The sequence below is a fragment of the Charadrius vociferus genome, unplaced genomic scaffold (assembly GCF_000708025.1).
Source record: "Charadrius vociferus isolate BGI_N301 unplaced genomic scaffold, ASM70802v2 scaffold650, whole genome shotgun sequence".
Taxonomy (NCBI): domain Eukaryota; kingdom Metazoa; phylum Chordata; class Aves; order Charadriiformes; family Charadriidae; genus Charadrius; species Charadrius vociferus.
This window is the reverse complement of record NW_009646736.1, coordinates 4,370,642-4,386,002: the sequence shown is the minus strand read 5'-3', so window position 1 is coordinate 4,386,002 and position 15,361 is coordinate 4,370,642. Positions and strand designations below refer to the sequence as shown.

Here is a 15,361-nt window from a genome sequence, read left to right as displayed (position 1 = left end):
GGGAGAAGGGGTCGGTTGAAGCGACGCGGGAGGCGGCAGCGGGGAAAGCCGGCCACAGCCCCGGCCTCAGCGCCGTCCCGCCGCAGCCCCGGGCGCGCCCGGGCACTGACAGCAGTGTTTTCCTTACAGCAACGCTTTCCTTTCCCTCAAGGGTGCTGTTAGTGAGGCAGCGGAGACCAAGAAGGGACAAAGTGCTGCCCACTGCATAAATGTAAACCGGTGAGAAATGTTTCTTCCTCAGGCTTTCCACATAGCTTAGCGTGATACAAAAGTTTTCTGAATGGAATTGTGATTTGTAAAGTGTTGGCAGTATGTAAAGTTTATGATGTTTATGTTATTAACAAAAGTAATGCATGCTTAAGGTAACATCTCACCAAATAAAGGGCTGTTCTGAGCTGGTGCAAACCTAGAAACTATGTTGGCCAGGCTGGCCACAGCGATTTTACCTTATCTGTAGTGTTCATGAATGCTGGATAGGAAATCCTGCATTACAGGTTTTGTTAAGCTCTACAAGTGACACAGAAAAAGCAACAATATACAACAATGTAATATATGTATAGAAATCTATTTAGGACTACTCATGAGATACAAATCTAAAACCTTTCGTGAGCATAAAGCTAACCACAGAGCTTTGTAAAACAGCTTCTCTTGCAGGCATGAGAACAGAGCTGGATCTCCATTCAGTAGACAGTACTGTCAACCGCCTATGAAATCCACTGTGAAAGCTAGTTAGTAGAGGCTACTGGCCCCAAGTTTGGTACTAGCAGCAAGAACACATCTCTGGAAGAGCAGAGCAATAAGTTCAGTGTCAAAGATCTCATACATCATCACAAATGTTATTACCTTGGCTCTAAAATATCAAGCATCAGTGAGAGCAAGCTGGCAAGTACAGACAGAAAGGTGAAACAATCCCCTGTTTTCAAGCCAGATTGATGGTGAGGATGTAGAGGTAATGGTATCTTAGGGATAAAACCACTAAACTGTTACATTTTATTTGTCAGATTCTTAAACCTGTCGACTGTAACAGTGATACATTTTTTACGATGGAGTACTGTAATAAGGACAAAAAAGGTGTCTACAGTTGTTCATAAGCCATAGGCACCTATAAATTACAAGTACTTAAATCTACCACTGGAATTTAATGTTAGAAGAACTGGTGTTAGAATGTAGCAGAGACTCATTTACACAAAAGTGAAAACAAAATGTGCAAGGTTCTTTGAGACAACAAAGTCAGAGCACGTGAGACTACAGTGGAAGAGAGCGGTCAGTCCTCAGCAATGATGCAAATTCAGATGCAGGATGAATGGTATAACTCTCACTGAGTAAAGACAATAGTACTTAAAAGGAGAGCTCTTTAATACTAGGTCAAAAAAATATTGGAAGAAACAGAAGAAAGCAGGCAAACCACTGCTTAAAGAAATAAATGAATATATGCAGAATACCTAGTGAATGAGACACTGCTATAATAAAAAGGTGTTGAGTTAGTTTTCAAATGATGAAAACCCTGTGTGGAAATTTCAAAAGAAGTAGTTAGCAAGCTCAAAGCAAAGATGGGAAAGTGCTAACAAGGGAGATGCAACAGAAAGAGCATTTTAAAAAAAGTCCTCTTCAAGCCCAGTCTTAGCCCAGTACCACCTATTTCACTGACCTTGAGCAGCTGGGTGCTAAATAGTATGGCCCAACTGGATGGTACTTGTGCGTGTGTTGTAGTTAAGACCCAGGAAGTAATGTTGTATTATGAGATTGCCACATAAAAGCATATATGCCTTTATGTGAGTCTCTAGGACAGATAAGTGACTTCAGAGTAGCATTCAGCTGGAACAAGGGTAAGATCAGCCACTGATGTTCTCTCTGCTGTTCGTTGCTATCATAATTGATGCCATCCATTCAAGGAAAGTGTATGAAACCTTGATGCAGACTGTGTTGCTGACACTGTTGTAGTCCATAACACCTTCCAAGAGTTACAAACTCAAAGAGACTGCCTTGTCTGGCAAAACAGTAGGCCAGGCAGGCTTAACATCAGTTGTGTCAAAATGTATACCTGCAGCTGCCTGTAGAGGTACTTTACCAAAAAAACATCTGTGCATGAACAACAGAGAGGCCAACCTTAATACTAGAAAGCAATTGAAAGCCGCAACAAATTAAAGTTTGGCTTTTTTTCACAGTAATTGTTACTTCATTATTTTAGCTTTGATTTTGTTTCCTGAGTTCTCTATGGTAAAACAAGGATAACAGTATTTTCTCTTTTTACAGACAAGGAATATTTTTGTGGGAAACATTATAGTTGTATGAATTTAGTATAAGGTGCAAAGTTTCATTGGACACTGTAGAAGAAAAATTAGGGTTTAAGGAAAAGGAATGGAATATATCCATCCATCATGAATGAGGTAGAAGCCCTATGGAAAACAGCATATACATTCTTGTACTTAAAATGACTGTCCTAATCATATGCATAAAAGAACCACAGTAAAATTGAGCACACAACCCTAATTTTTATTTCCTAACTTCTGAATCCTTGACTTTGCAACTTCAGTGGTCTTGTTACGCATGATATTGGTTTATTTGGATGTAATAAGAATAAAGTTAGGGCTGCTCTAATTTTTTATACCTCAGTAGCTGTAGATGTGTGTCTGCCTCAAACTGGGGCTCATCTCCAGTGATCTTATTTTACCAGAGTCCCTAAGAATGCAATTGTCTTCCTTCTTGGTCCTTGTCTAGAAAATAAACACCTAGGTTATGTTATGGTGCCAGCTTTCCCCCCTCTGGCTTTTGAGAATTTTATGAGCTGAGTTTGGTGCTGCTTGTACAAAACCTATTCCTTTGGTGGTATTGAGTGTGTTATCCTGGGGATATTTTCTCTTCTTTTGAATTAGGTAAGTATTCTATTGAGGTAACAGTTGTGATTACTACAAAGTATAAAACATGAGATCAATTTGATATATCAATCTATAAAACACTTTGTAGTCCTTATAGTATTGCACTGGCTGCTGAACACTTCAAACTATAGGAAACTTGTTCAGAAAATGATGAATTTTTGATAGCCATGGAGAAATAGCAAGCAGAGCAGTTTAAGTCTTCCACGCATGCATTAACTATGATTTCAAACTGTGTCAATAGGTTGGATCAAAATGGATTTTAATTTTAAAGTAAAAGGTTCTCTGCTAATACAAAGCAAATGTACCAAATTTCAATTTCATTTTCAGAAGCTGTTTGGATAATTAAATAATGAGATGGACAGTGAGCAACAGGAACAAATTTCTGCAAAGTCTAACACCTTATGACTGGCTTGGATTTTCCTTTTGAGGCAATCCGTCCCTGCAGTATTTTATTACCCTACAATCTTGCTTATATTATTTGTCTTATTAATGTAACAAATCAGTGAGGTAGTAATGTAATATTCCAATAATATTCCTATTAGGAGCGTTGTTTGGGTTTGTTTTTTTTACAGGTGGGGAACTGGGGCATGGAAAGAGACATTTGGCAGATGAATGGAGTACGGTAAAGTACATGTAGGGTGTGATCTTGCAGCAAGGATTGGCTGCCCTTAGGCTATTTATTCATTAGTCATTGCATGGTAGCTTGCAAAGTGTCTTCTTGCTACGGTGGGATATGAATATACTGTGCACACATAGGAGTCAATATTATTTATAGATTAGTTTTGGTTAGAAAGGTGTTGCAGTATCTAATAGAAAGAAAGACAGTAATGTTTCAGGAACTGTACACTCATTTGTTTTACAAAGAAAAGATAGCTGCTTGTTGAACAGCAATCGGAGAGCAGCTAGTTTGCTGCAGGTTCATGTCCTTGCTCTCTTGTCAGTAACTGATAGTCTTTGCTTACTCAGGAGACTTCTCCAAAGGAAGCGAACTTCTGTGAGTTCACTCTAGTCAGTGTTCAGTCACCTCAGAATTAACCTCCCCACATTTGGAAGACTACCACACTAAAAAATAAAAGCCTGTAATAATTTGTGCTATTCTAGGAAAAGCCCAGCCTCTTAAGCCCTCAGTTTGAAATAACCAGTGTGAATAATTTGCCAGATGGGCATTATTTCAAAGGGTTACAGCGTTTTTCTTATTTGGGGGATGTAAAAGTTTGCACAGGAGCTGGCCATTTCTCTGGATTTGTGAAGCTTGAGCTTACAGAAAGGTTGATGCAGCACATTTACACATAAACTGCATATGTGCTGTTGGACCTAAGTCACAGGTCATAGATGTACTGGGTATTAATTTATGCATGCAAAATTTGACTGACTGGGATTGTAGAGGCCTCTGTTCAGTCCTGCGCTTAGGGCTTCCAGCTTCCTAAATCCTGGCAAAAGCTGTGGAGAAAATGGTCTAAAAAATCAAGCTAAAAGAATCTGGGTAACATTTCCAATGATTGTCATGTATCCATACATAAGGCTAGAACTCTTGAGCTGAAAATGCATATGACATTTATGGATACCCGTTACTCCTGGGGAGATTCCAACTGGACACAAGAGGAAAATTTTTTACAATGAGAACAATCATCCATTAAAATTATCTGCCTGGGCATGTGGTGGATTCCCCAACATTGAACACTTTTAAGATTTGGCTGAACAGGGTGCTGGGCCATCTTCTCTAGACCATGGTTTTACCAAGAAAGGTTGGACCAGATGATCCTTGGGATCCCTTCCAACCCATTATTCTATGATTCTGTCATTCTATGATGACTTCTGCATTCATAGTCCTCCTTTGCTCAGATGTACACACAGACACTGGTCCAACCCAGTTTGCAGAACACACCGTCTTGGAAGTATAGCCAATATTTTCTTGATTATTTTTTTTAAGTTCATTAGGTCTTTATTGTAGACAGGTGTCACTTTTTTTTTTTTTAATACCTTTAGCTAAAATGGTGGATATGATAGCTTTTTAAGAAATAATGACGCAACATGCTCTTTGTTCATTATTTCAAACACTGAGTGAAGACTATCTCTTTTCTAGGCTGAAATCTTGAACCCTTTTTGTATTGATCTGTAATTTCATATATAGTTCCCTTGAAATAATTGGATTGCTGATAAAATAAAATGCGGCCTGAATAGGAATAATGTAATATAGTGCCAACATAAAGCTCTGCAGTATGACATATGTAAATGGTTAAGACATATTTTGGTTATCCAGTAATCATTCATGTTTATACATCAGATGTATATTTTAATGTAAACAGGTTCAGAGGGGAAAATAACAAGAGTATGGAACAGTGTTTATAGAGCATCCACAAACAGAAGGAAAGAGACGACCTGCTGTTTAAAAAAAAAAAAAAGAAAGGAAAAAAAAAAGTGCTGCATGTACAGATCCTCAATCAGCGTGAATGGCATTAACAAAGGATTTGTTTGAACGGATTAAGTGGCTTATCACAGCTGCCTGGTGAGTTTTACAGATTGCTAAATTTTTTAACCAGATTCACTGAGATATATTCTTAGCTATCAATTTAACAGTAATAAGAAATCATCAGTTAAATCATTTGTAGCCTCTCATAAATTTGATAAGCCTATACAATAATTTATTGTATTTGATTTTAATTTCTGGTCTATAAGTTTATACCATTTGAATTTCAGGAACTTCACTATTTAAATAGTAGGAAACAGGAGCTATAATTCTAAGTCAGTTTTAAAAGGAAAGATATTCCTATATTCTAGTGATCAACATATTTGGAGAAGAAAAAGTAATGACCCAAGTCAAACCTGAATGCCTGTCCCAGAATAATGTTGCAGGTGAGGGAGAATTATTAAAAGACATGAAGAAAAATTTTAGAGACTATGATGGAAGTACCTGCTAACAGCTGTGGCAGGAGTTCTTTCTGGAGGAAAATGGTCCTTCGGAGAAGATTAGGATCACTGTGGCCAGGAATTTTCAGAGTGGTGTTGGGATCAATGATTCCATCTCTATAATATCTTCTAGGAAAAGTCAGTGCGATTTTACTTCTTGCTTGAGGTTTTTACAAAACTTCATGCACCAGGCCCTTTAGGAATGTGAAATTATGCTTTTCGTCCTGGGAACCTGGTCCAGCAAACGTACCTTGCTTGAACCCGACACCCTTGCTGCTAGGCAGTCTTCCATTGTGCTAATATGCCTGAACTCTCTCTGGTGTCTTTTTTGTGTTTATTTGGTTTGTGCTAACCCAGGCTACTTGTTACTCAGGTGTTTCCCAGTGTAGCAGCCTTCTATCCCAGCCATCTCTCCCAGGTAGCTCTTCTTGCCTTTTTAACTGTGTTTTTGTGAATGACTTACCTCGAACAGTCCTGTGCTGATTTGAGTACATAGGCAACGTCTGTCTGGCTTCAGGAGGCAGGGATTTTGAAATGATAGAAAACAATCTGGCAAACATATGCCTGCTATGTATGAAGTGGAAGAAGGGGAGACAGCAGCACCATGCATCAAGAAAAGCATCATCAGATTTCCATTTCAGTTGTGCAAGGGCTTCATGAGAACTTGGCATTTTGTTAAATGAGAAATAACTCGCACCTGGCCAATGTTGATACAGGAAAAGATATTTACAGAGACCAAGTTCAGAAGGTTAGAAGCAAAAATGGCCTTAAAATAGTAACAATCACAGCACAAACCAATCCTATTGTCTGCTACCTGGTTGAAGTGTTCCTGTGAAGTTAAATCCTTTCTACACAAACTTACTTAATGCATTAAAGGATGAACTACTGGGATGCACAAACCTTCTCCACCATTTACTGCTGTAGCTTATCATCTGGCAATCTCACATTGTTTAATCAGTCCCTTGTTTCTCATTTGGCAAGAGACGGTACAAGCTTCTGTCTTCAGTTACCCCTAATTATTTTCATAAATATTTTATTTCTGTGCAATCTGTGTATTTAAAAAAAAGTAGCTGGCAACATAGGTTTAAAAATTGTAGAGTGTAAATATACATAAAAAATGTCTAATATAGGTTAAATTTGTCAGTATTGGATTTATCAGTATATATCAGTGTATATAGTATATAATTTGCAGGCTGAATCTATGAATAATTAATAATCAGGGAGAGTAATTGTGGGTTTGCTGGCACAGTTCTCAGTGCTCAAAAGAGTTGGCCATGTGAATAATAAAGAAAAAATAGTTTGATCTCAACAGGACTTTGGAAAATTTACTAAATGCCTAAATATTTGCAGGGTTGGAGTAATTTTGATACAGGCTTCACTATAGCCTGGGGAATAATACACAGTAGTCTGTATGTTATGGTCGTATCTAATTAATCATTTCATATAATGGTTGAGCACCTTAGCTCTCATTAATAATAATATTACTACTGTTAGTATAATAATGTTAGTAATGTTAGTATAACATTATAATTAATAATAATGCTTATTTACTGTATTGCTGCAGAAGTTTTGGGCTACCTTTTTGTTTTAATTTATGCTCTTTTTTTGCATGTGGAAATCATAGAAGACATGATTTCAACTTTATAATCCATCACTAGCAATGGTTGGCATGGAGCTGGGCTTCCCCAGCAGCTGCTCTGGAACCATGTGGCTATTTTGAGTGCTGGTTTGCTCCCTGCCTTCTCTCACTCTCTCTCTGAGCAAAAGAAAACAGCACCAGCTAACTTATTTTGAGGCAGATGCAGACCACCTCCATCTGTGGTCAGGCTTCACCTCATGGTGTCCATGGAAGTACAGAAATCTGTCTGGAATGGTTTCTCTGGCCATTCCTAATTGTGGGATTGGAAATAGGTTACAAGGGGGAAATTATAAGGACTTTTACATAGTCTTATTCATGCCTGTTTGTACTCAGTCTCACGAATCCAAAAATACAAATATATATAGCATGTGCTGACCATTTCTTGATGGTGTATACCGCTTATAAATTTACTCTTTTACTAACTAATCACCCTAAACAGGACTTAATCACGTGTACACAGTCTCACTTTTTAGAGGCTACATTTTTGAGAAGGTCCAGTGTTGGAAGTTTAGTTTTAATTTAGCTTTCTGCTTCTTTTAAATCAGGTGGCTGCTGATTGTTTTTTCAGCACAAGAAATTGATGGGGTAAGTGACATTGGTATTTACTTTAGACAGGTGATAGATATGATGGTAAAGTCCAAACAAGTAACACCATATACACTAAAATGACGTATAGTTCTATGGGAAAACTGTGATTTTTTTTTTCAGTATTTCGGCAGTTCTCGCTTTCCTTTCTGTTCCTGTTGCTCAGCTTAACTATTTTGTAATTTTGTCTTTTGGATTCTTCTAGGTTCTGACTTTGGCATCTTTAGATGCTTCTGGAAAGCTGAATGTAAAAGAACCTCTCTCATGCACAGAGTCCATCTTCTTCCTCACAAACTCACTTCAATGGCTCTACATTATAGTATATATCATACTCATTCTAGCTTTCAGGCCCTTCTCTGTATCTTAGCCTAGAGCCTAGATCTTAAACTGGCCTCCCATCTCTCTGAAACCAAAATTTCACATATCATAGTCTCAATATCTGCTTTATTTTCTTCTGTACTGTCCTTCATATTAACCTTATGTTTGCAATGCCCTCACTGAAACTTCTTTCAAGTCGTTTCTCTTTGTTTCTTTCTAATATTTAAAAGCTTGTTTTTATTGTTTTTTGTTTTTTTTTTATCCTAAAGTCATCCCTTTTTAGTTGAACTGTTGAAAATTGAAGGTTTTTTTAAAAATAAATGTGTTAAATTAGAACAAAGGATAACAGCTTACATGTTGTTAGAAGCTTGCATCCCATTGACATTCCAGTAGAGGCAAGTTTTTAATAACTAGGTGAGAGACTAGTGCAGAATAGATTAGTAATTTCATGGGAAATCCAGTGTGTAAAAGAGAAGCAGTTTGTGAGAGAGACCATCATACTCCCTTGTCCTGAGGTTTGGGAGTACTAGATGTTCTACAAATATTGTAGATAGAAAGAACAGAATTCTTCCTCCTTATCTAATATTTGTCAGTGTTTTCTCCTTGAAAAATTGAAGTAAGAACCTATTGTGCTCTCTTGGTTATTAAAATCAGTAGCAAAACATTGTTGACCTTGATAAAAATTAAATCCACACTGTACAAGTATTTTCATGTTATCACTGTTTACTTGTCCACCTAAATTGTTCTTAAACCTTTTAAGTCCTTGTCATCCATTTCAAAACCACTTTGGTCATTTAAACAATTTTGCCAAAAAAATAATGTCACCTAGTGGACATTCCAACCATCTATGTGAGTTTATTAATGCCTATGGTGTGTATAATTGGTATATGTTTAATACTACACTTCAGTTAATAGAAAAGAATAATCAAATCATGTTCACTTACCACACAATAAATTACTGAATTCACATTTTTTCATGTTTTAGTTTCTTCTCAAATATACTTTTTTTCCTCATTGCAATTTGATGAAACAAAGTAGTCACTTCTTTGCTACTAAAAGGACAATGATGGAAAGTTTTAATACAAGAAATAAGTAAATTAATTATAGGCAATGCTTAATTACACCATTCACATACTTCTTTTTTCATTTAATAGACAAGAATTAAATACAAGGCTTTATCGCTGAGTGAGCTTGTTGCTCTTCAGCCTGTTTCGCCTTTTATCATTTAATCATATTTAAACAATCTCCTAACCTAATGTGATGGGTTACAAATTTCACATTATTACAAATTATATTCTGACTCAGATAAAATATTTCTAGATGCCGCCTGATTCCTTAGTTGTATTTAGCTGTAATATTTAGCATTACTTAACATAACTTGTAGGTAATGTCTTTCACCTTCTACAGCAACAGTAACAAGCTTTTGCTTATTGCCTCTACTTTGCCAGCATGTTTATGGTGATGAGAGGTCCAAAAAGGTTAGGAAGGTTTTAAATGTGGTATTGATGTGTGTATTCTATTAAGAAAGCATTGGAAAAGGTTCACATGTGTCAAGCTGAAGGCCTGCACAATAGTCTGATGTTTGCTGCTATGCTAAGTTTCTTCATCACCAGGAAATTGCCTTGTGGGCATGCAAGGGTAGCCAAATCTTTTGCCTTAAAAATCATCTAATTGGACAAAATATCCAGCTGACAATATTTGATGAAGTGATTGTTGTCTGTTCCATATTAATAAATCCATAAACTTTTAATTTTTAGGGAGGATATGCATATATTGAACCATGTGGGGGACAGGATTGTTCAGTTTGCCGGTGCTTTCCAGAAAAAGGATCAAGAGTAAGTGATGATTAGAACTAATGATAATTACTGTTGTAAATACTGTTCATTTTGTGCACATTGCTATTCTTTAAAATCAATATGCTTGATGTAAATCAACAAATCAATATTCAATAAATCACTAATCAGACATAAACAAGCCTCTATAGCAAACTAGCATAATTCTCACACTGGTATGAGGTACGGCTATCATCGAAGGAAGTTAAAATTGCTTGTAAACAGGTTTGCTGATAAATTAGGTTTGTAATAATTGTGGAGCCTTTTTTGTGTTAAGGATTCTTTGAGATCAATCTAATAGTTAGACAAAGGTCATTCTTAATACTTATTAAGTTTAGAAATCTATGCTCGTTTTCTACTAGGTTAGTTAAAAGAGACTGTCTATGCCATTTGCTAGTTTTATGAGAACTTAGGTGTTTCTTATTTGGGTTAGGTGTTTCTGGAAAAGCTTGCAGACTTACTTTACTAGCTTAATGCACGAAGGACAACAAAAATCTGAATTGTCTTTGCCTTATATAAATAATTGTAAAACATTGAATGAAGCTAAGGCGTTTTCATATGATACACTAAAATTAGTAACTGTGCATGTTGGTCTTTGTTAATTGAAATATGGTCCAGTGAGGAATAGTTTGTCATCTGGGCTGTTTTTTCTCAAAATACTTACCTATATAGTGATAGCAAACAGTTTAAACATATGAGGAAAGTACTTATTTAAGTATATGCTCTGGTTAGTGAACAACTGAAAAATTGTCAGTTAGTGATGGAAATTATTTTCTTTCAGAGCACTAGTGTTAAAGTTTAGGGTTAGAAAGCTTGAACCTGGTGGATCAGTTTTTAGAAGAGCTGTATGTCCCATTTGTTTTTGTGACAACTTGAGTCTCTACAAAAGCAAGACACACCTTTTCCTTCCTGTGCTTCTGCAGTTAGCTGCACGCTTTGCTGTGTCATGATCACTGCCCTGGTGTCCTTGGATCCTATCCTAATCCTCCAGGATTATGTCTATACGAAAGTCCCCCATGCCATACGATTTTCATAATAGGGGCCTAGGATGCGTCTATCTCTGTAACACTGTGTTAACAAAAGGGCATCCCAGGAAAAGTATTTTGACTAGCAGCATTGCAGTGTCTCTCTGAATAGACTGTTTTGGATACTGAAAACCTGATCTGATGTGCCATTAAAAAACAACTGACTTTGAAACTAGAGGAAATTTCCCTGATTCTGGTTTTCTGTCGGTAGCCTGGAAGTTCTGAATTACATGCCATAATCAGTCAATAGTAAATAATCACTGCAGTCGTTATGGCTCTTTCCTAAGCTGTCCTCCCCACCACAGGTAAACGGAACTATGATTCATGCATTTGCAGTTAGTCTTCTAAGTACTTCCAAGGATCTGGATCTAAGTGCCAAATAAGTGTAATAAATATCTCAATATAAATTTAATATCATTATGCAAATGTAAGACTAAGAATTGTACCGTTTTCTGAAACAGCTGTGAAATACATATGTGCACTGATGGATAAAGTCTCTCCAATATAATATGAATTTATATTTCACGCAATCATTTTTATTAATCAATATGCTAGAAGTAGAAGTACTTATCAGACCCATGCTTAACTAAACAACACTTCAGATAGATTGTTGCAAATATTTTCTATACTAATGTATGGTGCTGAATTATTTTCTATAGGATTACTTAAAGTTTTTTTTCATCCTACAATCCTGTTGATTTCTAAACTTTGCTGTGTTCTCCCTTTACACTCTGACACACTAACTTTGCTTTCCTAGCTTTTGTGGAGACTACCCATTACAAAATAAAAGATTTATTTATCTTATTGTTAGCTTCCTAGAATGCAAAACATCTGCTTTATCTGCTCTTCTGTCTGAATCCTGCTCCCAGGCTGGTTCCTCGGAGTTTTGCATCTTCCTTAATCCTGTCTTTAAAGTACAAGAAATAATAATTGAAAGTTCTGGCATTGTACAGTATGCAAGCCTAAAATTTCATAACTGTACAGTTTATTAAATAGTCCTTCTCTGTAAATAAGTTGAGATAAGGGCAACTGTATAAATTTGGTTGCCTAGCATCATATTTTTTCTCTTTTCGCTATTTAGCACAAGCTAGCGGTCAAAATTTAGGATGAGCTGGCCCCCTCAGCAAACATTTGCTGAAAGCGATTCTAGAAGATTCATGTACTTGCTGGCAAAAGGCAATAGAACAATAATCTCATCCAGACCAGCTGGAATGCCAGCCTTATAGCAGCCCTCAAAGTTAACAAGTCTCGATTCAGCTCTGTTAAACCAACTGCAGTATCAGGGGCTTTTGCATAGGCTGAATGAGAAAGCATCCAGGTGAGCTACATCAGTATATGTATTGAGTTACATTGATATATGTAGACCAGTCCGCCTATTTTTTATTTTTATTTTTTGTTTATTTTTTAATCTCTTTTACCACAGGAAGTCAGATGTAGGGTATTCCCTTCATGATCTTTCATTGGTAATCTAAGACTTACAGAGAAGCAAGGGCAAATTGTCTCATTACTGTACTGCGAAGGTATCAACTATGTTAGAAACACACAAGGTCAGACTTATTATGAATTGATTAAACATGTTATTCAAACTCTTCCAAGAACTGCAACCAAATCCTTCATTAGTCTAGCTGGAACATGACGATTCATATGTTATTCTGAATCTTTGTTGTTGGCTGAATACTTCCAAACAGAGTCCCAGTTTCAATGGAAAGTTTCTGTTAACTTTTACCTCCCCTAAAAAGCACACTGCAGGAGAAGCTATTTAGCAAAATGAAGTGTTTGTAATACACCTGGTGGAATGCATAGGAATTACTATCCATAGGAAAGATGCTGATTGTATCATCATGTAGACTTTGTGCTAGATAGATGTTATAGGTCCAACTTAAAAGTGATAGATAGTTTAACATCTGAATTAGAACCTAAGCAGTTTGCTTTGCACATTGCTAATGGTCACTTCCCTACATCCTTCTCCACACACTAATGAAAAGGAGATTTTTAGAGAAGTCAGAATATCTGTCTGTTGATAAAACGGCAGTTGTATAGTTTCAGAGATAAGGTGTGCCCATCTGATAAGGGTTTCACTTTGTCAGCAGACTGTGAGGAAAATATTGTTGCTAGTTCCGTTTGACGGGTTTTTGTTGACATATAAAACACTATGATGGGTATTTGATGACATTGCCATTTTACAGATTTTAAAATGTTATCTTCCTTTTTAGACTTTCAGTGGAAGCATTGCCCACTGGAAATTCGGCTAGTAAAGGGAACAAACAGGTTATTTCTATGTTTGGAGCAGACTTATAGTTATTTTTTCTACTAAAATTAAGATAGAACAAAAGTGTTAGAGCTGATATAAATCAGTATTGTTTATTTGTAATTAACAGTGACAAGTGCAGTGTGTTCACATTTTGTAAAACTAAAAACATTGTAAGCTGTATATGACGTAACTGTAGCCCTTATCCTTAACATCTCTCTGCTAAAATAGTAAAAATCTCGGGTAATAAGAGAATAGACACCTAAAATTAAACTCAAATATATAGAGATTTATGAGTTAATAGAATGACAGTCAGGACTGTGGTATACTCTGAAGTTTCCATAGGAAAGTAGGACCTCAAATCTTGCCCTACTGTTTTTGGCATAATGACCTTTCTTTCTATCCATTTTTTTGAATGCAGTTTAAGTATGATTATTTAAGGCTGAGGTTACCAGGGCAGTGTAAGAAAACCATGCAGCTAACTGTGAATGCAATGGGAATTAAGACTTTGCCCTCTAGTTGCCTGTTTGAAAATCTTTTAGATGTTAACATGGAAAGCCTTCTTCATTGTAAGTGAACAAGATAATTGAGGTTTTAGCTAGAGAAAAGATGACCATGGGAGTAAGAAAAGCAAACGGCCATGGCCACACTTGAATGTATTGAAATTAGGCAAGTTGGAAGAAAAGTAGAAGCAAACAGCTGAACTTGTATTTAATATTATATAAAACCAGAATACTTATATATTGGTTGCTATATGAGGTTTTAGAAGAGCTTGTGTACCTGTTGGTTTTTATTTCTCTCACCCTTAGATAACTCTGTGCTATAAACAGATTTGCACTACTATTCATTAGCAAGAAATCACTGTCTGAAAAACATTTTGTTCTCTATTGCTAGTAGTATAGCCCATTCTGTTATCGTTACGGTTGTCCACATCACAATGAGAGTTTGACTTCTGCTTAATTGGGATTACAGCCTTGTTAGAATTAGTTTTACATTATACTATTTATCTCTTTATTTCATGTCACAACTCAAAAGGACTCTTTCTTCTATAGGACACCATTAAACTGTGCTGTTAAATCTCTTTGTGCATACTGTGTGCTACTATACATACTCATTTAAGAACTATAGAACAGATAAATGCAACGAAAAAGTCATTAGTGAAAGTATATATGCCAGTAGGCATTCTACATGATTCTTGGTGCCAGCCCAGAATCACTGAGACTTTCTCCAGTCTCTTCTTTCCCTGTCAAGATGTATGGTCTTCCAGGAGGCAGTAGCAGTCAATGTTTTTAATTAGAGGCAAACAGGAACATTGTTTTAGATTTTTGTTTTCCTCCCTCTTTCTCTTTGGTGTCTTATAAAATTTGTGATTTGAACTTTCTCCTGATATGTCAAACAGACAGTGAAACCTTTCCTCCATTTCACAGAATCACAGAATGGTCAGGGTTGGAAGGGACCTCTGGAGGTCATCTAGTCCACCCCCCCCGCCAAAGTAGGGTCACCTACAGCAGGTTGCACAGGACGGCATCCAGGCAGATTTTGAATGTCTCCAGAGTGGGAGACTCCACAGCCTCTCTGGGCCGCCTGTTCCAGTGCTATGCCACCCTCAAAGTAAAGAAGTTCCTCCTCATGTTAAGATGGAACTTCCTATATTCAAGTTTGTGCCCATTACCTCTTGTCCTGTCACTGACCACCACTGAAAAAAAGCCTGTTCCCATCCAGCTCGCACCCTCCCTTTAAGTATTTATAAGCATTAATAAGATCTCCCCTCAGTCTTCTTTTCTCTAGACTAAAAAGACCCAAGTCCCTCAGTCTTTCCTCATAAGAGAGATGTTCCAATCCCCTAACCATCTTCGTAGCCCTTTGCTGGACCCTCTCCAGCAGATCCCTTGCCTTCTTCAACTGGGGACCCCAGAACTGGACACAGAACT

General features: G+C 36.9%; 2 protein-coding genes across 2 annotated transcripts in view; one reads left to right on the top strand and one right to left on the bottom strand.

The window, feature by feature from the left end:
• COL4A3 (collagen, type IV, alpha 3 (Goodpasture antigen)) overlaps positions 1 to 6,075 on the bottom strand; it is a 69,240-nt gene extending 63,165 nt beyond the window's left edge. The window contains exon 1 of the mRNA XM_009890279.1: positions 6,034 to 6,075. Within this exon, the coding sequence (XP_009888581.1) occupies positions 6,034 to 6,075 (42 nt within the window). The remainder of the gene's footprint in view (positions 1 to 6,033) is intronic.
• A 412-nt stretch (positions 6,076 to 6,487) lies between these two features.
• COL4A4 (collagen, type IV, alpha 4) overlaps positions 6,488 to 15,361 on the top strand; it is a 68,788-nt gene continuing 59,914 nt past the window's right edge. Inside the window, exons 1-4 of the mRNA XM_009890267.1 lie at positions 6,488 to 6,531; positions 7,968 to 8,007; positions 8,213 to 8,254; positions 10,083 to 10,160. Of these exons, the coding sequence (XP_009888569.1) occupies positions 6,488 to 6,531; positions 7,968 to 8,007; positions 8,213 to 8,254; positions 10,083 to 10,160 (204 nt within the window). The remainder of the gene's footprint in view (positions 6,532 to 7,967; positions 8,008 to 8,212; positions 8,255 to 10,082; positions 10,161 to 15,361) is intronic.